This window comes from Pseudophryne corroboree, chromosome 9 (assembly GCF_028390025.1).
Source record: "Pseudophryne corroboree isolate aPseCor3 chromosome 9, aPseCor3.hap2, whole genome shotgun sequence".
Classification (NCBI taxonomy): Eukaryota; Metazoa; Chordata; class Amphibia; order Anura; family Myobatrachidae; genus Pseudophryne; species Pseudophryne corroboree.
The window spans coordinates 199,874,126-199,899,249 of record NC_086452.1 but is presented as its reverse complement, the minus strand read 5'-3'; the positions used below and the strand labels follow the sequence as shown (position 1 = coordinate 199,899,249).

At 46.7% G+C, this 25,124-nt stretch overlaps 1 protein-coding gene across 1 annotated transcript in view; it reads right to left on the bottom strand.

The window, feature by feature from the left end:
• LOC134957870 (uncharacterized oxidoreductase ZK1290.5-like) overlaps positions 1-25,124 on the bottom strand; it is a 530,010-nt gene that overhangs the window by 196,578 nt on the left and 308,308 nt on the right. The window contains 1 exon segment of the mRNA XM_063940091.1: positions 15,100-15,159. Coding sequence (XP_063796161.1) covers positions 15,100-15,159 — 60 coding nt within the window.

Sequence of the window (25,124 nt, the reverse complement as noted above, 5' to 3'; positions counted from 1 at the left end):
AATGTTTTTTTTTTTCAAATTCAAAACATAGAGATACAGTGCCTTGCTAAAGTATTCATCCCCTCTGCATTTTTCATGTTTTGTTGCCTCACAACTCGGAATTAAATTGGATTGTTTGAAGGTTTACATCATTTCATTCACAGAACATGCCTACAACTTTGAAGATTTTTATTTTTATTTTTTTTATTGTAAAGCAAACAACAAATAGGACAAAATAACAGAAAACTTCAGCGTGCATAACTATTCACCCCCCTGAAATCAGTACTTTGTAGAGCCACCTTTTGCGGCAATTACAGCTGCAAGTCGCTTTGGATAAGTCTCTATGAGCTTGCTACATCTTGCCACTGGGATTTTTGCTCATTCCTCAAGGCAAAACTGCTCCAGCCCCTTCATGTTGGATGGTTTTCGCTTGTGAACAGCAATCTTCAAATCTGACCGCATATTCTCAACTGGATTTAGATCTGGGATTTGACTAGGCCATTCCAACACATTTAAATGTTTCCCCTTAAACCACTCGAGTGTTGCTTTAGTAGTATGCTTCGGGTCATTGTCCTGCTGGAAGGTGAACCTCCATTCCAGTCTTAAATCATAGGCAGACTGAAACAGGTTTTGCTCAAGAATATCCCTGTATTTAGCACCATCCATCTTTCCCTTGACTCAAAACAGTTTACCAGTCCCTGCTGCTGAAAAACATCCCCACAGCATGATCATGCCACCACCATGTTTCACTGTGGGGTTGGTGTTCTTGGGGCGATGGGATGTGTTGGGTTTGTGCCAGACATAGCGTTTTCCTTGGTGACCGAAAAGTTATATTTTAGTCTCATCTGACCAGAGCACCTTCCTCCATATATTTGGGGAGTCGTCCACATGCCTTTCGGCAAACTCAAAATGTGCCTTCTTATTTTTAACACTAAGTAATGGCTTTTTGCTGGCCACTCTTCCATAAAGCCCAGATCTATAGAGTGTACGGCTTATTGTGGTCACATGCACAGATACACCAGTCTCTGCTGTGGAACACTGCAGTTCCTTCATGGTTACCTTTGGTCTCTGTGCTGCCTCAATGATTAATGCCCTCCTTGCCCGGTCTCTGAGTTTTGGTGGCCGGCCCTCTATTTGCAGGTTTTTTGTGGTACCATGTTCTTTCCATTTGAAGATGATGGATTTGATGGTGCTCTGGGGTATCATCAAAGATTTGGATATTTTTTTTTATTACCCAATCCTGACTTGTACTTCTCAACAACTTTGTCCCTGACTTGTTTGGAAAGCTCCTTGGTCTTCATGGTGTGATGCCTCTTGCATAGTGGTGTTGCAGCCTCTGGGGCCTTTCAGAAAAAGTGTGTTTATACTGGCAGATCATATTACACTTAGATTGCACACAGGTGGCCTTCATTTCACTAATTATATGACTTCTGAAGGTAATTGGTTGCACCAGAACTTTTGAGGGGCTTCATAGCAAAGGGGGCGAATATATATGCACATGCCAATTTTCAAATTTTTATTTAAAAAAAAAAATATTTTTTATATACATTTTTCTCATTTCACTTCACCAACTTAGACTATTTTGTGCAGATCCGTTCAGATAAAAAAAAAAAAATTACATTACAGGTTGCAATGTAAAAAAAAACAAAACGTAAAAAGCCAAGGGGGGTGAATACTTTAGCAAGGAACTCTGCATATTTTATTAATGCACAAAATGAACCATGCACATAAAATCACTGTGTTCAAAGAACAAAACCAACAAAACATGAATGTCACACAAAACACAAAAGTTTGCAAAGTTATCACTCTCTGTTAGTCATTTCCATAACGGTAACTTTTTTTGAAAAGCCTTCAGGTTTTCTTCCACTTCGATAATGTTGACTCCACCCCCCTGCATCTGTTGATTGAGATGATTGGGAGCATCGAAGATATCAGCCATGTACGCCAAAATGAGAATAAACTCAGAATTTTCGAAGCAATCTGCATAACAATGTTGGTGCTCTCGCAAAAACAGGGCTAATTCCACACGCATGGCAAAAACACAATTCAGCATCTTTCCCCAGGATAACCACTGAATGTTAGAATGGTACAGAAGTACCTCGAATTCAGAGCCCATTTCATTACACAGCTCTTTGAAGATGCGGTGCTTCAGAGCACGATTTCACACATTCCGCTACAATTTTTAATACATCTGCCAGTTTTGGGGGCAAGGTTTTTGTTGCCAACGCATGCCTGTGCAGAACACAGTGCGTGAACACAGTGCGTAACAATGATGTGTGGTGCAGCGACTTTCATCAGCGCACCAAAACCAGAGTTTCGTCCCAGCATGGCTGGCGCTCCGTCCGAACAAATTGCAGAAACTATATCCAACGAAAGATCGTTATCTCTGAAGAAGTCATCCACAAGTTTCTTCATGTTGAATGCCTTAGTTGTTGTTGTAAGAGGCTTACAAAATAAATAAAAATCTTCCTTTTATTATGTCATCTTTCACATAGCGCACAAATACAACAAGCTGGCTTAGATTAGAAACATCGGTGGTCTCGTCGAGGTGGAGGCTGAACATTGCTGGGCTTGAAATCAGATCTGCAACTACTTGAGCCAAGATGTCATTGCTCATGTCATCTATTCTGCTGCTGATGGTGTCATTTGAAAGAGGAATTTGGGACAAATTATTTTCAGCAGCTTTTCCCAGCTTGATATTTGCCATCTTCAACGCAGCTGGTTTTACGGGTATTTCACCAATGGTGTGTGGTTATCCCTGCTTTGCGATCAGGTACGCAACTTCGTATGATGCTGTCAAGATCGGTTTGTCGATGGATACAAAGCCGAGAACAGGCAGAGTAGCCTTTCATTAAATCTGGCTCTCTTCACCTTGAATTCAGCAAGCGTTGTGTTCTTGTATTTTCCATCTCAATGCAGCTTTAGGAAGAGTTCCCTTAGTTTTGCTGGTGCTATACTAGAATCGCTCAACTTGGCATTTCAAATCATGCATTGAGGACGCCGACTTCCATCACATTCCGTTCGTTATACATGTGAACCTATATTGTACGTATTCATCTGACCACTTTCTTATTTTGCTCGACATAGTACGAAGGATTGGAATATTAAAAAGGAAATCACAAATGACGTACAATCACGACAGTCACAAGTTGACTACTGAGCGCACAAAGTTCCCTGCAGCACCGATATGAAGGCCAAGCGAGCAGCCAATAATGGCCATGCTGAGCATGACGTCACGAATCATACGAGTGGGGTGAACGGCAGGGCTGCCAGGTCGTGCTATGTACAGCATTTTTTGCCATTCGTCAATAGCCTTCAGTTACTTATGGTGAAACATTGAAAATGCCATAAAAGTATTGTGTGAATGCCAAAAGTATATTATTACACCTGGCTACCCTGGTGAATGGAATGGACACACACCTCCGCCGAACCCCTGAGACTGACTCACAGAACCCCTGTGGATCGATAGAACTCAGGTTAAAAACCACTGATCTAGATGTATTAAAAAAAACTAGGCAATTCAATTGTTACATGTGGCTAACTTGGGAAGTGTTAAGGCCCGTACACACTGGCCGATATATCGGGCGTTCTCTTGAACGGCTGATATATCGCAGGATCGTCGGCCAGTGTGTACGGCCGATACGTCTGTGAACTCCGTCGTTCACAGACGTATCGCGTCGGCCCCCCAGCACAGCCGACGGCCAATACATTTACCGATATATTGGAGCATCAGTGTGTGTGTACGGGGCGGTCGGCCGACCGCTCGTACACATGCTGCGGCGGCCGGCGGTGATTGACAGCTGAACTGGGCGGGCGTGTGTACACGCCCGCCCAGTTCATGACGTCAGTCCCCGACGGATCGGGTAGTGTGTATGCTCAACACACTGCCCGATCCGTCCATAGATATATCTGCAGATCAATTGATCTGCAGATATATCTATTAGTGTGTACCCACCGTTAGCCTGCAGAAAATGTAGTCAACTATTTGGTTAAATTGAAATGGAAAACATGTCATAACTTGACGCACAGTACAAGAAATGTATGTTGCAAGGGTGAGACACAGTATCTATCACACTGTACTATTCTAAGGCATGAGAAAAAGAGTAGTTAATAAAGGGTATGTGCAATCAGATGTTCAAACCTTTGACAGCTACAATACATTGGAAGGATCCCAGGACACGTGACGTCCATCATGCAACGAGTTTAAGGTGACAATGTCCCCGTCTGCTAGTGAGAAACCCAACACCTGAGGAGATGCAGGCTGGTTAGTGTGTGAGTAGGACAGACATATTATATGGCAATACACACACTCAGCTATAAGTATGCTGTTACATTTCAGTAGCACAAGAATATTTGTTTTAGTAGACATGGTTAAATTACTGGGGCTTTCTAATGCAATTTAAAAAAATAAAAATAAATCACACGCAAAATTTACAAATAAATAGTATAATATAGTTAATTATAACTGATAATCCCCTTAAGCCAGGCATGTCCAAACTGCGGCCCTCCAGCTGTCGAAAAACTACACATCCCTGCATGCCCTGACACAGATTTAGCATTCTCTGACAGCAAAACTGTGTCAGGGAATGCTGGGATATGTAGTTTCACAACAGCTGGAGGGCCGCATTTGGACATGCGTGCCTTAAGCATAAGCAGATTGATGCTGCTCCCAAAAGGAAACTCTGATTTGCCAAGAAACCAAATATTTTAATGCGATAAATCTCTCACCAAAGAGAGTGCATCCACAGAATCCATATTCAGAACTACTGTATTAAGACCAATTTAATGATAAATGAAAGCAACATATATATAAAAAAAAATCAAAATATCTCAGGAGTTGGACAATCTCCTCAGAACACAAAATGATACAAATATAAAATTGTAATACAATTGTACTCCAATCAGGAAGGAATAATTCCAGGTGAGTTTATACTTGTCTGAATGAGTTCCGTATGAAATACAGATGGTCGGTATACCAGCGGTCACTTGATCGACTAACATCCTGACAATGAGGATCCCACGCGGCTAGGTCTAACCCACGGGGATAGCGACTATGGCTAACCACCCCCTATTGATAACCCTAACTCCCCCCCTAGTGCCTATCCCTAAGCCTCCCCTCCCTGGGCCCTAACGCAGATATTCACTTGTGGCATTCCGGCGGTCGGTGTTCTGGCATCGGTCACATGTCCGCCAGCATGCAGGCCACCAGGATGCCGAATGATTCCCATCTGAACAGTTTCTTAGAAACAGTGAATCCAGGATTCAGTATTTAATCGACGAAGGGGAGCAGAAAATAGGATTTTGGTTACCTACCGGTAAATCCTTTTCTTGTAGTTCGCAGAGGATGCTGGGGTCCACATTAGTACCATGGGGTATAGACGGGTCCACCAGGAGCCATTGGCACTTTAAGAGTTTGAGAGTGTGGGCTGGCTCCTCCCTCTATGACCTTCTTACCAGACTCAGTCTAGAAACTGTGCAAGAGGAGACGGACATCTTCGAGAGAAGGATTTAACACAGATAGTGGCGAGATTCAAACCAGCTCACACATACAAGGCACTTCAAGCTAACTAGCTTGAAAAACTCAGCAACTGCTGAAACATTACTTACCAAGTAACAATGCAGTACATAACTAAGTTGTACTTAACCAGATAACGGTTGCAGGAAAAAGAAGCGCTGGGCGGGCGCCCAGCATCCTCTACGGACTATGAGAAAAGGATTTACCGGTAGGTAACCAAAATCCTATTTTCTCTTACGTCCTAGAGGATGCTGGGGTCCACATTAGTACCATGGGGATGTACCAAAGCTCCCAGAACGGGAGGGAGAGTGCGGAGGCTCCTGCAGAACTGATTGACTGAACTTCAGATCATCAGAGGCCAAAGTATCGAACTTGTAGAACTTAGCAAACGTGTTCGACCCAGACCAAGTTGCCGCTCGGCAAAGTTGTAACGCCGAGACACCGCGGGCAGCCGCCCAGGAAGACCTCACTTTACGAGTAGAGTGAGCCTTAACAGATTTTGGACACAGCAATCCTGCCGTAGAATACGCATGCTGGATAGTGAACCTAATCCAGTGAGATATAGTCTGCTTTGAAGCAGGACACCCAATTTTCTTGGGATCATACAGGACAAACAAAGAGTCCGATTTCCTGTGGCGAGCAGCCCTCTTCGCATAGATATTCAAAGCCCTCACAGCATCCAAGGACTTTGACGAAATTGAGGAGTCAGTAGCCACTGGCACCACAATAGGTTGGTTGATATGAAATGCCGACACAACCTTTGGAAGAAACTGCTGACGTGTCCGGAGCTCAGCTCTATCTTCGTGGAAAATCAAGTAAGGGCTTTTACAGGACAAAGCCCCCAATTCCGACACACGTCTAGCAGAAGCTAAGGCCAACAACGTGACAGCCTTCCATGTAATTTTTTTTACCTCAACCTCCTGTAGAGGCTCAAACCAGTCCGACTGGAGAAACTGCAACACCACGTTAAGGTCCCAAGGCGCCGTAGGCAGTACAAAGGGAGGTTGGATGTGCAGAACTCCCTTCAAAAAGGTCTGAACCTCAAGGAGGGCAGCCAATTGTTTCTGGAAGAAAATGGACAGGGCCGAAATCTGGATCTTCACAGATCCCAACCTCAGGCCCATATCCACACCTGCTTGCAGAAAGAGGAGAAAACGTCCCAGTTGAAATTCCACCGCAGGAAACTTCTTGGACTCACACCAAGAGACATATTTCTTCCAAATACAATGGTAATGTTTAGACGTTACCCCTTTCCTAGCCTGTTTCAGGGTAGGAATGACCTTCTTCGGAATGCCCTTCCGAACTAGTATCAGGCGTTCAACCTCCATGCCGTCAAACATAGCCGCGGTAAGTCTTGATAGGCGAACGGCCCCTGCTGCAGCAGGTCCTCCCGAAGAGGAAGAGGCCTCGGCTCTTCCTGCAAGAGATTCAGAAGGTCCGTGTACCAAGCCCGCCTTTGCCAGTCTGGAGCAATGAGGATCGCTTGTACTCTTGTTCTCCTTACGAGCTTTAGAACTCTTGGAATGAGTGGGAGTGGTGGAAACATGTACACCGACTGGAACACCCACAGAGACACCAGGGTGTCCACTGTCACTGCTTGTAGGTCCCTCTGTCACTGCTTGTGGGTCCCTCGACCTGGAACAATAGCGTCAATGCTTCTTGTTGAGACGAGAGGCCATCATGTCTATTTGGGGTAACCCCCAAAGGTCTGTTATTTCCTTGAACTCCTCCAAATGGAGACCCCTCTCCCCCGGATGGAGATCATGTCTGCTGAGGAAGTCTGCTTCCCAGTTGTCCACTCCCGGAATGAAGATTGCAGAGAGTGCCAACACGTGTTTTTCTGCCCAAAGGATGATTTTTGTCACCTCTGACATCGCAGCTGTGCTCTTTGTTCCGCCATATAAGCCACCGTCGTTACATTGTCCGACTGTACTTGAATGGCCCGATCTCTTAGAGGATGGTCCGCCTGAAGAAGATCGTTGTAGACGGCTCTTAGCTCCAGGATGTTTATCGGCAGGCCCGCTTCCAGACTTGACCACCTTCCTTGGAAGGTTTCGCCTTGAATGACTGCGTCCCAGCCCCGGAGGCTCACATCCGTGGTTAGAAGGACCCAGTCCTGAATCCCGAACCTGCGGCCCTCCAGAAAGTGAGGCTATTGGAGCCACCAGAGGAGTGAAATCCTGGCCTTTGGCGACAGACGAATTCTCTGGTGCATGTGTAGATGAGATCCTGACCACTTGTCCAGGAGATCCAGTTGGAAGGCCCGAGCATGGAACCTCCCGTACTGGAGAGCCTCGTAAGAGGCCACCATCTTCCCCAAAAGGCGAATGCATTGATGAACCGACACCCGGGCTGGCTTCAGGACATCCCGGACCATTGTTTGTATCACCAACGCCTTCTCCTGCGGAAGAAACACCCTCTGCACTTCCGTGTCGAGGATCACCCCCAGAAAAGACAACATCCAGGTTGGTTCCAAATTAGATTTTGGAAGGTTCAGAATCCAACTCTGAGTAGGCGGGTTGTGAGTACAATGGACCGCAACAGCTCCTCCTTGGACGATGCCTTTATCAGTAGATCATCCAGATACGGAATTATGTTTACCCCCTGTTTTCGGAGTAGAACCATCATCTCTGCCATCACCTTGGTGAACACCCTTGGTGCTGTAGAGAGGCCGAATGGCAGGGCCTGGAACTGGAAATGACAATCCAGTAATGCAAAATGGAGATAAGTCTGATGCGGTAGCCAAATCGGAATGTGGAGGTATGCATCCTTGATATCCACGGATACCAGGAATTCCCCCTCTTCCAGACCTGATATCACCGCCCTGAGAGACTCCATTTTGAACTTGAACTCCTTTTGAAAAGGGTTCAGTGATTTTAGGTCCAGAATGGGCCTGACCCAACCATCCAGTTTCGGTACCACGAAAAGGTTTGAATAGTAACCCGTGGTTTGCAAATGAGGAGGTACTGGCACAATGACCTGTGCCTCCACCAACTTCTGGGCCGCTGCTTGTAGGACAGTTCTGTCCGCCAGCAGAACTGGCAAGCCTGATTTGAAAAATCGGTGAGGAGGGAGATTTTGAAATTCCAACTTGTATCCCTGGGACACAATGGGAGTCATTCCGAGTTGTTCGCTCGTTGCCGATTTTCGCAACGGAGCGATTAAGGCAAAAATGTGCATGGTTCGCAGTGCGCATGCGGTTAGTATTTTAACACAAAACTTAGTAGATTTACTCACGCCCGAACGAAGATTTTTCATCGTTGAAGTGATCGGAGTGTGATTGACAGGAAGTGGGTGTTTCTCGGCGGAAACTGGCCGTTTTCTGGGAGTGTGCGGAAAAACCCAGGCGTGCCAGGGAAAAACGCAGGAGTGTCTGGAGAAACGGGGGAGTGGCTGGCCGAACGCTGGGCATGTGTGTGACGTCAAACCAGGAACGAAACTGACTGAACTGATCGCTATTTGTGAGTAAGTCTCGAGCTACTCAGAAACTGCTACGAATTTTCTATTCGCAATTCTGCTAATCTTTCGTTCGCAATTCTGCTAAGCTAAGATACACTCCCAGAGGGCGGCGGCTTAGCGTGTGCAATGCTGCTAAAAGCAGCTAGCGAGCGAACAACTCGGAATCACCCCCAATATCTATCACCCAGGGATCCAGGCCGGACGATACCCAGAGGTGACTGAACTGTCTGAGCCTCGCTCCAACTGGCTCCACCTCCAGGCCGTGCGGTCCACCGTCATGCGGAGGACTTCGCCGTACTGGAAGCAGGCTTAGTTTCCTGGGAACCTGCTGCAGCAGGTTTCTTGGACTTAGCTCGACCTCCCCTAAAGAAGGTATTGGACGGCTTGGCCTTTCTAGGCTTGTTAGGCCGAAAGGACTGCGATGCTGATGAAGAGAAGGATTTCTTCAGAGCAGGTGCAGCTGAGGGAAGGAACGGAGACTTACCCGCCGTAGCTGTGGATATCCACGCATCCAAAGCTTCCCCAAAGAGAGCCTGACTCCACACTTTTCCTGGATTCCGCGTCAGCCGACCACTGGCGCAGCCACAGTCCCCGACGAGCTGAAACAGACATGAAAGAGATCCCCGCAGCCATGGAACCCAGGTCTTTCATGGATTCTACCATAAAACCTGCTGAATCGTGAATGTTACGCAAAAACAATTCAACATCACCCTTATTCATTGAATCCAAATCCTCAAGTTGCTTCACCATTTTACTATAGCTTTTGCAATCCATGCACTAGCAATAGTGGGACGTAATATGGCCCCCGAAGCAGTTTACATTGATTTAAGTGTATTATCAATCTTTCGATCAGCCGGCTCCTTTAAGGCGGTAGATCCCGGAACAGGCAAAACCACCTTTTTTGAGAGTCTGGACACAGATGCGTCAACAACTGGTGGGCTTTCCCATTTTTTCCTATCCTCTTCAGGGAAAGGAAACGCCACCTGGACCCTTTTAGGGATCTGACATTTTTTCTCAGGGTTTTCCCATGCGTTCTCAAATATAGCATTCAATTCCTTTGACACAGGGAAGGTTAGCGAGGCTTTCTTATTTTCAGTGAAAAAAGCCTCCTCAACCTGCTCAGGTGTGGTATCATTAATATTCAACACATCCCTGATAGCCTCCATCATCAATTGCACCCCCTTTGCAAGAGAGGCAGACCCCCGCAACAAATCCCCAGTACCATCTGTGGTATAAGAATCGGTATCCGTGTTATCTTGTATGACATGAACAAGCGCATGTTTGTGGGGGTATATAGCGGAGCGTCCTGAGGACCAGAATCAGGACATACTGCCATAGAGTTCTGTAATACCTGGGTTGCGGATTCATTGCTTGCAACCCTGTCTGAAATCTGAGAAATCCAAGATTTGATAGAGGAAAACCACTCAGGTTCCCTTGTTAGAATCTGTGCTAAACCAGTGCTATCCTGATTAAATGGAATGGGATCATCCTGAGAGGACATATCCTCCGCAGCATATGACACAGTGTCCCTGGACATAGCTAAAGGAGACCACAAAACACTCCTCTCACACACACACACACACACACACACACACACACACACACACACACACACACACACAGGGGAGGGCAGACAGAGTCCCCCCCCCCCACCCCAAAATGGCAATAGAGACACAGAGATTGGAGCCAACTCATACACAGCGCTTATAAACAAAGGGAGACCCCTTGTCAGCGCTGACTGTGCACCTTAATAGGATACACAGTCGTATTGCAGCCTCCCCCCTTCTACAACCCCCTGGTACTGTTAGAGATAGCTGGAGTTGCTGTGGAGGGACCTTCGTTCTCCTGATCAGCGCTGTGCAGACAGGAAAATGGCGCTGAACGCTGCTGGGTCCGCTCTGAGAAGCTCCGCCCTCAAAATGGCGCTGTCTTTCCGCTCTTCAACTGATTATACTGGCCTGAGGATTGATGCTGGCTGAGATCCTGGGACCCAGACAGGCTTTGTGACTAGTGTAGGGTGTAAGCGCTGGCTCGGGGCGCCCCTCAGCATGCCGCACTATAGTGGTCATTCCGAGTTGATCGCTCGCTAGCTGTTTTTAGCAAACGCTATGCCGCCTCCCACTGGGAGTGTATTTTAGCTTAGCAGAAGTGCGAACGAAAGGATCGCAGAGCGGCTACAATTTTTTTTGTGCACTTTTAGAGTAGCTTAAAACCTACTCAGCGCTTGCGATCACTTCAGATTGTTCAGTTCCTGTTTTGATGTTACAAACACGCCCTGCGTTCGCCCAGCCATGCCTGCGTTTTTCCTGGAATGCCTGCGTTTTTTTCAACACTCCCTGAAAATGGTCAGTTGACACCCAGAAACGCCCACTTCATGTCAATCACTCTGCGGCCAGCAGTGCGAATGAAAAGCTTCGCTAGACCCTGTATGATACTACATCGTACGTCGCGCATGCGCATTGCGCCACATACGCATGCGCAGAAGTGCCGTTTTTTTGCCTCATCGCAGCACAGTGAACGAATGCAGCTAGCGATCAACTCGGAATGACCACCCATGTACCGCTGAGCCATCCCGGAGCGCAGGTAATATTGCGCTTCTACCCTGCTGCCGCCATCTTCACACCGGCCCCCCGCTTGCTAGGGGGGTCGGTGACTTACTCGCCACAATCTTCAGCTCTGTAAGGGGTTGGCGGGATGCAGCTGGGGTGAGCAATCCCCTGTGGCGGGAACAATCTATCCCCTCAGGAGTTCAGTGTCCAGTCAGCGGAGTAAGTGGCTCAAACCCCGCAGGGTGGACACTACTCACTCCCTTAGTCCCACGCTGCAGGGAGGCTGTTGCCAGCTGCCACCCTGTAAAAGAAAAAAAACTCTAAAATAAAATTTTTCCAGGAAAGCGATGGAGAGCTCCCCTAGCTGTGACCGGCTCCTCCGGGCACATTTTCTAAACTGAGTCTGGTAGGAGGGGCATAGAGGGAGCAGCCAGCCCACACTCTCAAACTCTTTAAGTGCCATTGGCTCCAGGTGGACCCGTCTATACCCCATGGTACTAATGTGCACCCCAGCATCTTCTAGGACGTAAGAGAAATATGTAAGGCTCACCCTGTTGGACTCCTCTGTGACCCTCTGGTAAGGATTTCCTGTCTTGCATTTTGTTGCTCGCTGCCCAAGCTGAAAAAGTGGTTGTGCCCTCTCTTCTCCCTGACATAAACGAAACATCCTTCATTGCAAGAGTATAGCTGATACTAGCCTACGGTAGAGCAAACTACACAGTGAGAAGCTGGGGGGAATTTGAGCATAGTGCTGACCACTATGTTTACATTGATATCTGCCAGCTAGAGCCACAATTGGCTTTACCCCCTGACCTTCCTAACAGGCACCCTCTATTGTAAGTCACTTTACTGGAATTACAAACTGATAAAGTTCTATCCACATTAACACTGGATCCAGGATTCACTGTTTCTCATAAGCTGTTCCGAAAAGTATAAACTTACCAGGGCCGAAGTCCCAGGATTTTTGAACCGGGTTGACCCTTTACCACAGAAAAGGACCCGGATTAATCCAATTTGGTTTTGTTTGAAAGTGGTATAATATTCCCAGATCTTCGCTCTGTCAATGCTTGGAGATGACATTACCTCCAAGCATCGGTGATCTGCATCACCCTATGCTTTTATCTTGACCTGTTTTTTCTCTGACCCTTTCCCACCAAACCTCGACCCAGGTTGCCTCAGCAAAAACCTGGGTTATAAGTTTGGTGGAAAAGGGGTATAACTTTCCCGCGCACATCTATGGGGAACAAGGGAAAACAATCGCTAGGACTAATTACGAAGTGCCTTTGCACAACCAGAGGCAATTCCGGAGGCAATTTACGGCCATCGTGCATAACTGAGTTCCAAATCTTGCGACCACACAGACTTTCGCTGGTCAGCTGCACAAGTTGAGGCTTACTCAGATGTGTATCGCAAGGGAACATGGTGCTGGTTGCAATGTTGGACCCCAGCTTGCAATGTTGGTCAGAGTGCTGGAATCGCAGTTACATGTATGAGGTGTCTCTTCTGCTAAGACGTCTAGTGCATGCCCCTCCTAGAGATCGGATAGAAATTCAATTATGCTTGCATGCGGCATGGAACTTCCGTCTATCTCTGAATCAGGTCTTATATTCACACTTGACTCCCATACTGTACTCAATGTGGGTCCATGAGGAGGAACCGCATTGCTTCCATCAGCTGCTGTTACAACAATAAATTAGAGAACCACATCTCTGTCTGCAGCATAACTACAAAGCAACTCCAGTGTGACTAGGATACTGCTATTAGCCCAACTGCTTATGTATATTCTGGTTTTCTTTTCCTTCTTCTTGTGCTGAAATTGTATGGAAGAGTTATTAAATTGTTCAATAAAATATGGACAATATTTAGAACCACGACAGCACACAAGGAGTTTAGCACTAGGATTTTATTGTTTTATGTGTACCACCCTTGTATTAACTGGTTGGGTATGGGTGACCCCGTGCTTGGGATCCCACTGGTCACCATTCCGACGTCGGGATCCCGGGGATTATAAAGTCAGCGAGGTGTGGGGGGGGGGGGGGGGGGGGAGCGAGCGCAACGAAGCTGCACTCGCCACGCTGCGGGCTCATTGGCGAGCTGCACGTGCCACAGGTTCTATTCCCACTCTATGGGTGCTACAGGTTCTATTCCCACCCAAGAGAGGGAATAGTCTCTGTTAGTCGGCATGCCGATTATCTGGATTTTGATGTGGCGGGATATAGGCGTAGGAATTGTAACTACATCCGGTCACATAACAACATCACGTATTAACAACAGTGTTACAATTACATTAATTTGATTATCAAAGGTCTGAATACTTATTAACTATGCACGTGTTGCCTGCACATTACATTATGTATTGATGCCAAAATCCTTTAATCCTTAAAGATCTACAAATATAGTAAAATTATTTTTATTCTTAGATTTTTTTCATATACAACACTATATTTATAATTGTACATATCAGTTTATTTTACTTTATTCATTTATTACCCACAGCAACCATCATAACACAAAGACTGACAATATAACCAGGGACACCAAGACATATAGTGGGCCTAGATGCAATAGGAGGTACAGCAAAACACAGAGGTGTGGCCACACCCATTTATATAAACATGGACTATATATCTTGGAGTTATGCACCTAGAAGGAGGGCATTGCACCTCCTCTATGACTGGTTTGGGCCCCTCCATGTTCATCAGACCAGCCTGGGCCTGAGTAACCATTACCCTCAGTACCCCCTCTCGGCTCCCCTGAATATAACTGGTATCACATAGGATCTTTTTGTGCCCTTGGGCTTAGTGCTCATTATAGCAATATAAGCTGACATTTTGGCATATATCATTCTGTCTCTTATTGTTGCTTTAGGCCTCAGAGTCATTAGAGATGACAGAATCTTTGCATTTGTCCTGCTGCGATTAGTGAGCTGTAACTGGAACTGTTCACTTGTGATAATGACAACACTGGAGGAGTATGTAAAGTCTTCCTAACTTTGTCATTGTCATCCTGTATTGTAATGTGATTGATAGGTAGAATGCCTGTACACGTTAATGCGTTTTTATAAATATATTATTTTTTTTTTAAACCTTTACAACAAATTTATACATCTCCCACATCCACATCCACATTTCAGTGATTCTCTTTTTAAACCAGGGGTCATTAGGAATCTGTAGACGTATTACTTCACCCTCTACAGCTCACACTCCTCTCGTAAATGTATACCTTCAAATTTAATGCACTTGTTATACTCCATTACCGTTAAGCCTAATGAACTGTTTGGAAAATGTAGGATATTTCAAGACAGGTAACTGCTCCGTAAAAGAAAAGCATCTAACACACTGGTGTATTAACCTGGAGGAGGCATAAGGAAGTGATAAACCAGTGATATGTGCAAGGTAATAAAGGCACCAGCCAATCAGCTCCAATATGTAAATTAACAGTTAGGATCTGATTGGCTGGTACGTTTATCACCTTGCACATATCACTGGTTTATCACTTCCTTATGCCTTCTCCAGGTTAATACATCTGCCCCTGAGTTTCTAAACCTTTCCAAATTCACTGCTATGGTTCCCGCTATTTACAGATGCAGTCTCTCACCTGGCTGTTCTCATGGATTCTGCACTCTTTTGTGGATTTTGGGATGGTGATAATGCCATTCTGTGAAGAGTAGAAAAAATTACTACAGAGCCATATAAGTGTGATATTCATCATAGTACTGTATTACAGCATTTATTCTACAGCGTATTATATTCAGACAATTAAATGAACATACAGCTACAAGGGGCCTTTTTATCATATGCCACATTTTAAATGCAGATAGGATATTATTTATTTTATTTATTAACAGTTTCTTTTATAGCGCAGCAAATTCCGTTGCGCTTTACAATTGGACACAATGATACAACAAAACTGGGTAATAAACAAACAGTCATAGAGGTAGAAAGGCCCTGCTTGCAAGTTTACAATCTATAGATGACAATGACAACTAAATTCACAAGGTTAAAAAATATTAGTGCAAATTTAATTTAATTCTCTAGCCGGGACAAGGGCTCTGATAAGAGCCTGTCCCAGCAAACAGCTGGAAGCAGAGTGATAGCGTTCCTGATTCGGTATGCATACTGCCCATGTGCAGCCATTGGCTTGCATCATTCGTCGCAGACGGAAAGTGATCCAGAGGATCCCTATGTGAAAGAATCAGTGTTAGAGTAGCCAATACCGGAGCTTGGTAAATACGACAGTTTAGCAGCCTGCCCCGTAACCAATAGGGCTGTTTTTGTGGCTGGAAATGAAGGGACAGCAGCAGAGAGTGGAGATATTTGCTGTGGTCCATCCTTATTACATCTTGAGATCCATAATATTGCTGATACCTGTTTTCAGGAGATATCCCACTAATATTCCCTTGTAAATATGCCTCAAATGTTATGGAGCCTACTCACAAGAAGGACATGTTGCGTCACTGCTCCGAGCCTTATTCATGTTTGTAGGTAAAGAAATAAAAGCAAGTAACTTTGTATCTGGAACAAACCATGTTGCCATGTAAGGGGACCAAATACATTTATATTTTTTTCTGTGCAGGGTAAATACTGTCTGCCTTTGCGTGTAGCCCACAAATGTTAGACAGCTTTATTTTTAAACCGCAATTAGATTTTAGTTTAAACAACCTGTTCCCAAACCTAAATCTCTCTGCACGTTGCATCGGCCCCACCTGCAGTACAACTTGGTTTTGCCCTGTTGCTTGCTGTTTGACTTTACTTACAAACATGAATCAGTCCCTCTGTACTTCAAGAACACTATCCTGCTGAATTGAAAACAATGTAAAAGTTTCCTGCTCTTTCTCAGCTAAAAGGTGAGATCAGGGCCGACAGTGAGTAATACAGGAGGAAGAGAGTTATCGCACAGATCTGATCCTTAAGCAGTGTAATGGTGCCCATACACTTGTGCGATGCCCCACGACGCAACATCGCGGGCATCGCACCGGCAGTTCAGATGTGATGAAATCGCACCTGAACTGCCAAAGTGATTACCATGCGATCATGCGATAGATCGCATGCAAATCACGTGATGGGCACGTCACCGCCGAGTGGGAGCGGCCTCCATCTGGTCCTGGCGGGTGCCCATCGCGCATCGCAGTGCGATATGTAGCATGTGTTTTTAACAACACATGCGATCGCACTGCGATTCGATAAATATTAAGTGCAGCACATACTATCCTGAGACGTGAGATTCGACCGGCGTGCGCGCGCATCGCGTCGAAAGGTGCCTAAAATGTGCATACAATCCTTCGATTTCTCTCACAGATGCGGTCGAAATCGAAGGTTAGCACCGATTATCTCGCAAGTGTATGGGCACCATAAGTAGCATACCACATCTTAAGGTATCAACATAGAATCGCATTTTCCCACTAATGTAATTGGGTTACAGATTGCGTAGTTGGTAGTGCTCCCAAGAGTCAATATGCAGTATGTCTAAGTGTATAGAGAAAGAAGACTCTTTGTTGGGGCACTTCTTTTTATTAAAATTGATTGTTATTGATATACTGTACATTAAAACTTTGTCTGAAAAAGCATGATCAATTTCGTTACAGGATTAGGTACAACCCTACCAATAATACATATACATTCACATAACAAAAAAGAGAAAAGAGAACAAACTAAAGTGTCTGTCACAAAAAGTATTTTTGTTAAAAAGGCGCGTCCCGTCACCCACATACAAGGACTGGTTTCACATTTGAGGATCTCGTGGCTCAGAGGACACAGTGGGGTAAATTTACTAAGAATCGTATTTTCCCGTTTGAGGTCAAAGTTCAATCACGAATGACATCGAAAGTGTAAATATGCAACTTTTTGAATTGATTACGACTAATTTACTAAGCTGCCGTATTCTGCATTTTCGTTTTTTCCGATGTCGATGTCATTCGTTTTTTTAGGCAGTGTTTTACGTGAGTGACTTGTAAAACACTGCCGACTTTAATACAATGAATCTCGGCCGGATCTGAGAGATCCGTGCAGGGCTTCATTGTGCACCTTGTTAAAAAAAAAAAATGTTTAAACTTAAAAAAAAAATTGCGTGGGGTCCCCCCTCCTAAACCAAACCAGCCTCGGGCTCTTTGAGCCGGCCCTGGTTGCAAAAATATGGGGAAAAAATTGACAGGGGTTCCCCCATATTTAAGCAACCAGCACCGGGCTCTGCGCCTGGTCCTGGTTCCAAAAATACGGGGGACAAAAAGCGTAGGGGTCCCCCGTATTTTTGAAACCAGCACCGGGCTCCACTAGCTGGACAGATAATGCCACAGCCGGGGGTCACTTTTATACAGTGCCTTGCGGCCGTGGCATCAAATATCCAACTAGTCAGCCCTGGCCGGGGTACCCTGGGGGAGTGGGGACCTCTTCAATCAAGGGGTCCCCCCCCAGCCACCCAAGGGCCAGGGGTGAAGCCCGAGGCTGTCCCCCCCATCCAATGGGCTGCGGATGGGGGGCTGATAGCCTTTGTTGAAAGTAATGAATATTGTTTTTAGTAGCAGTACTACAAGTCCCAGCAAGCCTCCCCCGCAAGCTGGTACTTGGAGAACCACAAGTACCAGCATGCGGCGGAAAACCGGGCCTGCTGGTACCTGTAGTACTACTACTAAAAAAATACCCCAATAAAGACAATACACACACACCTTAAAAGTATAACTTTAATACATACATACACACCACCATATACACATACTTACCTTATGTTCACACGAGGGTCGGTCCTCTTCTCCAGTAGAATCCATGGTGTACCTGTTGAAAAAATCCTACTCACCAAATCCAGTGTAGAGGGCTCCTCGGATAATCCATTTGTAATCCACGTACTTGTAAAAATAAAAAAAACGGGACACCCGACCACGAACTGAAAGGGGACCCATGTTTTCACATGGGACCCCTTTCCCCGAATGCCAGAAACCCCCTCTGACTGATGTCTAAGTGGGTTTCTTCAGCCAATCAGGGAGCGCCACGTTGTGGCACCCTCCTGATCGGCTGTGTGCTCCTGTACTGTCTGACAGGCGGCACACGGCAGTGTTACAATGTAGCGCCTATGCGCTCCATTGTAACCAATGGTGGGAACTTTCAGGTCAGCGGTGAGGTCACTTTCGGTCAACCGCTGACCTGAAAGTTCCCACCATTGGTTACAATGGAGCGCATAGGCGCTACATTGTAACACTGCCGTGTGCCGCCTGTCAGACAGTACAGGAGCACACAGCCGATCAGGAGGGTGCCACAACGTGGCGCTCCCTGATTAGCTGAAGAAACCCACTTAGACATCAGTCAGAGGGGGTTTCTGGCATTCGGGGAAAGGGGTCCCATGTGAAAACATGGGTCCCCTTTCAGTTCGTGGTCGGGTGTCCCGTTTTTTTATTTTTACAAGTACGTGGATTACAAATGGATTATCCGAGGAGCCCTCTACACTGGATTTGGCGAGTAGGATTTTTTCAACAGGTACACCATGGATTCTACTGGAGAAGAGGACCGACCCTCGTGTGAACATAAGGTAAGTATGTGTATATGGTGGTGTGTATGTATGTATTAAAGTTATACTTTCAAGGTGTGTGTGTATTGTCTTTATTGGGGTATTTTTTTAGTAGTAGTACTACAGGTACCAGCGGGCCCGGTTTTCCGCCGCATGCTGGTACTTGTGGTTCTCCAAGTACCAGCTTGCGGGGGAGGCTTGCTGGGACTTGTAGTACTGCTACTAAAAACAATATTAATTACTTTCAACAAAGGCTATCAGCCCCCCATCCGCAGCCCATTGGATGGGGGGGACAGCCTCGGGCTTCACCCCTGGCCCTTGGGTGGCTGGGGGGGGACCCCTTGATCGAAGCAACCAGCACCGGGCTCTGCGCCTGGTCCTGGTTCCAAAAATACGGGGAACAAAAAGCGTAGGGGTCCCCCGTATTTCTGAAACCAGCAGCGGGCTCCACTAGCCAGATACATAATGCCACAGCCGGGGGACACTTTTATATAGGTCCCGGCGGCCCTGGCATTACATAACCAACTAGTCACCCCTGGCCGGGGTACCCTGGAGGAGTGGGGACCCCTTCAATCAAGGGGTCCCCCCCCTCCAGCCACCCAAGGACCAGGGGTGAAGCCCGAGGCTGTCCCCCCCATCCAAGGGCTGCGGATGGGAGGCTGATAGCCGTTTTGGTAAAAAATGAATATTGTTTTTAGTAGCAGTACTACAAGTCCCAGCAAGCCTCCCCAGCAAGCTGGTACTTGGAGAACCACAAGTACCAGCATGCGGACGAAAACCGGGCCCGCTGGTACCTGTAGTACTACTACTAAAAAAATACCCCAAATAAAAACATAAGACACACACCTTGAAAGTAAAACTTTAATGCATACATCCACACCTCCATATACACATACTTACCTATGTTCACACGAGGGTCGGTCCTCTTCTCCATGTAGAATCCATGGTGTACCTGTTGAAAAAATTATACTCACAAAATCCAGTGTAGAAGGCTCCTCTTGTAATCCATTTGTAATCCAGGTACTTGGCAAAAAAAAAATAAGAATTTACTTACCGATAATTCTATTTCTCATAGTCCGTAGTGGATGCTGGGAACTCCGTAAGGACCATGGGGAATAGCGGCACCGCAGGAGACTGGGCACAAAAAGTAAAAGCTTTAGACTAGCTGGTGTGCACTGGCTCCTCCCCCTATGACCCTCCTCCAAGCCTCAGTTAAGATACTGTGCCCGGACGAGCGTACATAATAAGGAAGGATCTTGAATCCCGGGTAAGACTCATACCAGCCACACCAATCACACCGTACAACTCGTGATCTGAACCCAGTTAACAGTATGATAACCGTAGGAGCCTCTGAAAAGATGGCTTCCAACAATAAACAACCCGATTTGTTTGTAACAATAACTATATACAAGTATTGCAGACAATCCGCACTTGGGATGGGCGCCCAGCATCCACTACGGACTATGAGAAATAGAATTATCGGTAAGTAAATTCTTATTTTCTCTGACGTCCTAGTGGATGCTGGGAACTCCGTAAGGACCATGGGGATTATACCAAAGCTCCCAAACGGGCGGGAGAGTGCGGATGACTCTGCAGCACCGAATGAGAGAACTCCAGGTCCTCCTCAGCCAGGGTATCAAATTTGTAGAATTTAGCAAACGTGTTTGCCCCTGACCAAGTAGCTGCTCGGCAAAGTTGTAAAGCCGAGACCCCTCGGGCAGCAGCCCAAGATGAGCCCACCTTCCTTGTGGAATGGGCTTTTACAGATTTTGGCTGTGGCAGGCCTGCCACAGAATGTGCAAGTTGAATTGTACTACAAATCCAACGAGCAATCGTCTGCTTAGAAGCAGGAGCACCCAGCTTGTTGGGTGCATACAGTATAAACAGCGAGTCAGATTTTCTGACTCCAGCCGTCCTGGTAAACATATATTTTCAGGGCCCTGACTACGTCCAGCAACTTGGAGTCCTCCAAGTCCCTAGTAGCCACAGGTACCACAATAGGTTGATTCATGTGAAACGCTGAAACCACCTTAGGGAGAAGTTGAGGACGAGTCCTCAATTCCGCCCTATCCGAATGAAATATCAGGTAAGGGCTTTTATAGGATAAAGCCGCCAATTCTGATACGCGCCTGGCTGAAGCCAGGGCCAACAGCATTACCACTTTCCATGTGAGATATTTCAAATCCACTGTGGCAAGTGGTTCAAACCAATGTGATTTTAGGAACCCTAAAACTACATTGAGATCCCAAGGTGCCACTGGAGGCACAAAAGGAGGCTGTATATGCAGTACCCCTTTGACAAACGTCTGAACTTCAGGCACTGAAGCCAGTTCTTTCTGGAAGAAGATCGACAGGGCCGAAATTTGAACCTTAATGGATCCTAATTTTAGGCCCATAGACAATCCTGCTTGCAGGAAATGTAGGAAACGACCCAGTTGAAATTCCTCCGTAGGGGCCTTCTTGGCCTCACACCACGCAACATATTTTCGCCAAATGCGATGATAATGTTTTGCAGTTACATCCTTCCTGGCCTTGATCAGGGTAGGGATGACTTCATCTGGAATGCCTTTTTCCTTCAGGATCCGGCGTTCAACCGCCATGCGGTCAAACGCAGCCGCGGTAAGTCTTGGAACAGACAAGGTCCCTGCTGGAGCAGGTCCTTCCTTAGAGGTAGAGGCCACGGGTCCTCCGTGAGCATCTCTTGCAGCTCCGGGTACCAAGTTCTTCTTGGCCAATCCGGAGCCACGAGTATCGTTCTTACTCCTCTCCTTCTTATGATTCTCAGTACTTTTGGTATGAGAGGAAGAGGAGGGAACACATATACCGACTGAGACGGGACGCCATCATGTCCACCTTTGGTTTTTCCCAACGGTTTACAATCACTTGGAAGACTTCTGGATGAAGTCCCCACTCCCCCGGGTGGAGGTCGTGTCTGCTGAGGAAGTCTGCTTCCCAGTTGTCCACTCCCGGAATGAACACTGCTGACAGTGCTATCACATGATTTTCCGCCCAGCGGAGAATCCTTGCAGCTTCTGCCATTGCCCTCCTGCTTCTTGTGCCGCCCTGTCTGTTTACGTGGGCGACAGCCGTGATGTTGTCCGACTGGATCAATACCGGTTGACCCTGAAGCAGAGGCCTTGCTTGACTTAGGGCATTGTAAATGGCCCTTAGCTCTAGGATATTTATGTGAAGAGACGTTTCCATGCTTGACCACAAGCCCTGGAAATTTCTTCCCTGTGTGACTGCTCCCCAGCCTCTCAGGCTGGCATCCGTGGTTACCAGCATCCAATCCTGAATGCCGAATCTGCGGCCCTCTAGAAGATGAGCCTTCTGTAACCACCACAGGAGAGATACCCTTATCCTTGGAGATAGGGTTATCCGCTGATGCATCTGAAGATGCGATCCGGACCATTTGTCCAGCAGATCCCACTGAAAAGTTCTTGCATGGAATCTTCCGAATGGAATCGCTTCGTAAGAAGCCACCATTTTTCCCAGGACTCTCGTGCACTGATGCACTGACACTTGTCCTGGTTTTAGGAGGTTCCTGACTAGCTCGGATAACTCCCTGGCCTTCTCCTCCGGGAGAAACACCTTTTTCTGGACTGTGTCCAGAATCATCCCTAGGAACAGTAGACGTGTTGTTGGAATCAGCTGTGATTTTGGGATATTTAGAATCCACCCGTGCTGACGTAGCACTACCTGAGATAGTGCTACTCCGACCTCTAACTGTTCCCTGGACCTTGCCCTTATCAGGAGATCGTCCAAGTAAGGGATAATTAATACGCCTTTTCTTCGAAGAAGAATCATCATTTCGGCCATTACCTTGGTAAAGACCCGTGGTGCCGTGGACAATCCAAACGGCAGCGTCTGAAACTGATAATGACAGTTTTGTATCACAAACCTGAGGTACCCTTGGTGAGAAGGGTAGATTGGGACATGGAGATAAGCATCCTTGATGTCTAGAGATACCATATAGTCCCCTTCTTCCAGGTTCGCTATCACTGCTCTGAGTGACTCCATCTTGAATTTGAACCTTTTTATGTAAGTGTTCAAAGATTTTAGATTTAAAATTGGTCTCACCGAGCCGTCCGGCTTCGGTACCACAAACAGCGTGGAATAATACCCCTTTCCCTGTTGTAGGAGGGGTACCTTGATTATCACCTGCTGGGAATACAGCTTGTGAATAGCTTCCAATACTGCCTCCCTGTCGGAGGAAGACGTTGGTAGAGCAGACTTCAGGAACCGGCGAGGGGGAGACGTCTCGAATTCCAATTTGTACCCCTGTGATACTACCTGCAGGATCCAGGGGTCCACTTGCGAGTGAGCCCACTGCGCGCTGAAATTCTTGAGACGGCCCCCCACCGTGCCCGAGTCTGCTTGCAGAGCCCCAGCGTCATGCTGAGGACTTGGCAGAAGCGGGGGAGGGCTTCTGCTCCTGGGAAGAGGCTGCATGGTGCAGTCTTTTTCCCCTTCCTCTGCCCCGGGGCAGGAACGAGCGGCCTTTTTCCCTCTTGCCCTTATAGGGACGAAAGGACTGGGTTTGAAAAGACGGTGTCTTTTTCTGCTGAGAGGTGACCTGGGGTAAAAAGGTGGATTTTCCAGCCGTTGCTGTGGCCACCAGGTCCGATAGACCGACCCCAAATAACTCCTCCCCTTTATACGGCAATACTTCCATATGTCGTTTGGAATCCGCATCACCTGACCACTGTCGCGTCCATAACGTTCTTCTGGCAGAAATGGACATCGCACTTACTCTAGATGCCAGGGTGCAAATATCCCTCTGTGCATCTCGCATATATAGTAATGCATCCTTTAAATGTTCTATAGTTAATAATATACTGTCCCTATCCAGGGTATCAATATTTTCAGTCAGGGAATCCGACCAAGCCACTCCAGCGCTGCACATCCAGGCTGAGGCGATCGCTGGTCGCAGTACAACACCGGTATGTGTGTATATACCTTTTAAGATATTTTCCAGCCTTCTATCAGCTGGTTCCTTGAGAGCGGCCGTATCAGGAGACGGTAACGCCACTTGTTTTGATAAGCGTGTGAGCGCCTTATCTACCCTAGGGGGTGTTTCCCAACGTGCCCTAACCTCTGGCGGGAAAGGGTATAGTGCCAATAATTTATTAGAAAACAGCAGTTTTTTATCGGGGGAAACCCACGCTTTATCACACACCTCATTTAATTCATCTGACTCAGGAAAAACCACTGGTAGTTTTTTCACACCCCACATAATACCCTTTTTTGTGGTACTTGTAGTGTCAGAAATGTTTAATGCCTCCTTCATTGCCGTGATCATGTAACGTGTGGCCCTACTGGACATTACGTTTGTCTCGTCACCGTCGACACTGGATTCAGTATCCGTGTCAGGGTCTGTGTCGACCATCTGAGGTAACGGGCGTTTTAGCGCCCCTGACGGTGTCTGAGACGCCTGAACAGGCACTAATTGATTTGTCGGCTGTCTCATGTCGTCAACAGTTTTTTGCAAAGTGCTGACATTGTCACGTAATTCTTTAATTACTACCATCCAGTCAGGTGTCGACTCCCTAGGGGGTGACATCACTAACACAGGCAATTGCTCTGCTTCCACATCATTTTCCTCCTCATACATGTCGACACAATCGTACCGACACCCAGCACACACACAGGGAATGCTCTGATAGAGGACAGGACCCCACTAGCCCTTTGGGGAGACAGAGGGAGAGTTTGCCAGCACACACCAGAGCGCTATATATATACAGGGATAACCTTATATAAGTGTTACTCCCTGTTATAGCTGCTGTATTTATATATTAGCTGCCAATAGTGCCCCCCTCTCTGTTTTACCCTGTTTCTGTAGTGCAGGACTGCAGGGGAGAGTCAGGGAGCCGTCCTTCCAGCGGAGCTGTGAAAGAAAATGGCGCTTGTGTGCTGAGGAGAAAGGCTCCGCCCCCCTTCACGGCGGCCTTTTCTCCCACTTTTTTCAGGAAACTGGCAGGGGATAAATGCATCCATATAGCCCAGGAGCTATATGTGATGCATTTTTTTTAGCCATATAAGGTTTTTTTATCGTTTTTATTGCGTCTCAGGGCGCTCCCCCCCAGCGCCCTGCACCCTCAGTGACCGGAGTGTGAAGTGTGCTGAGAG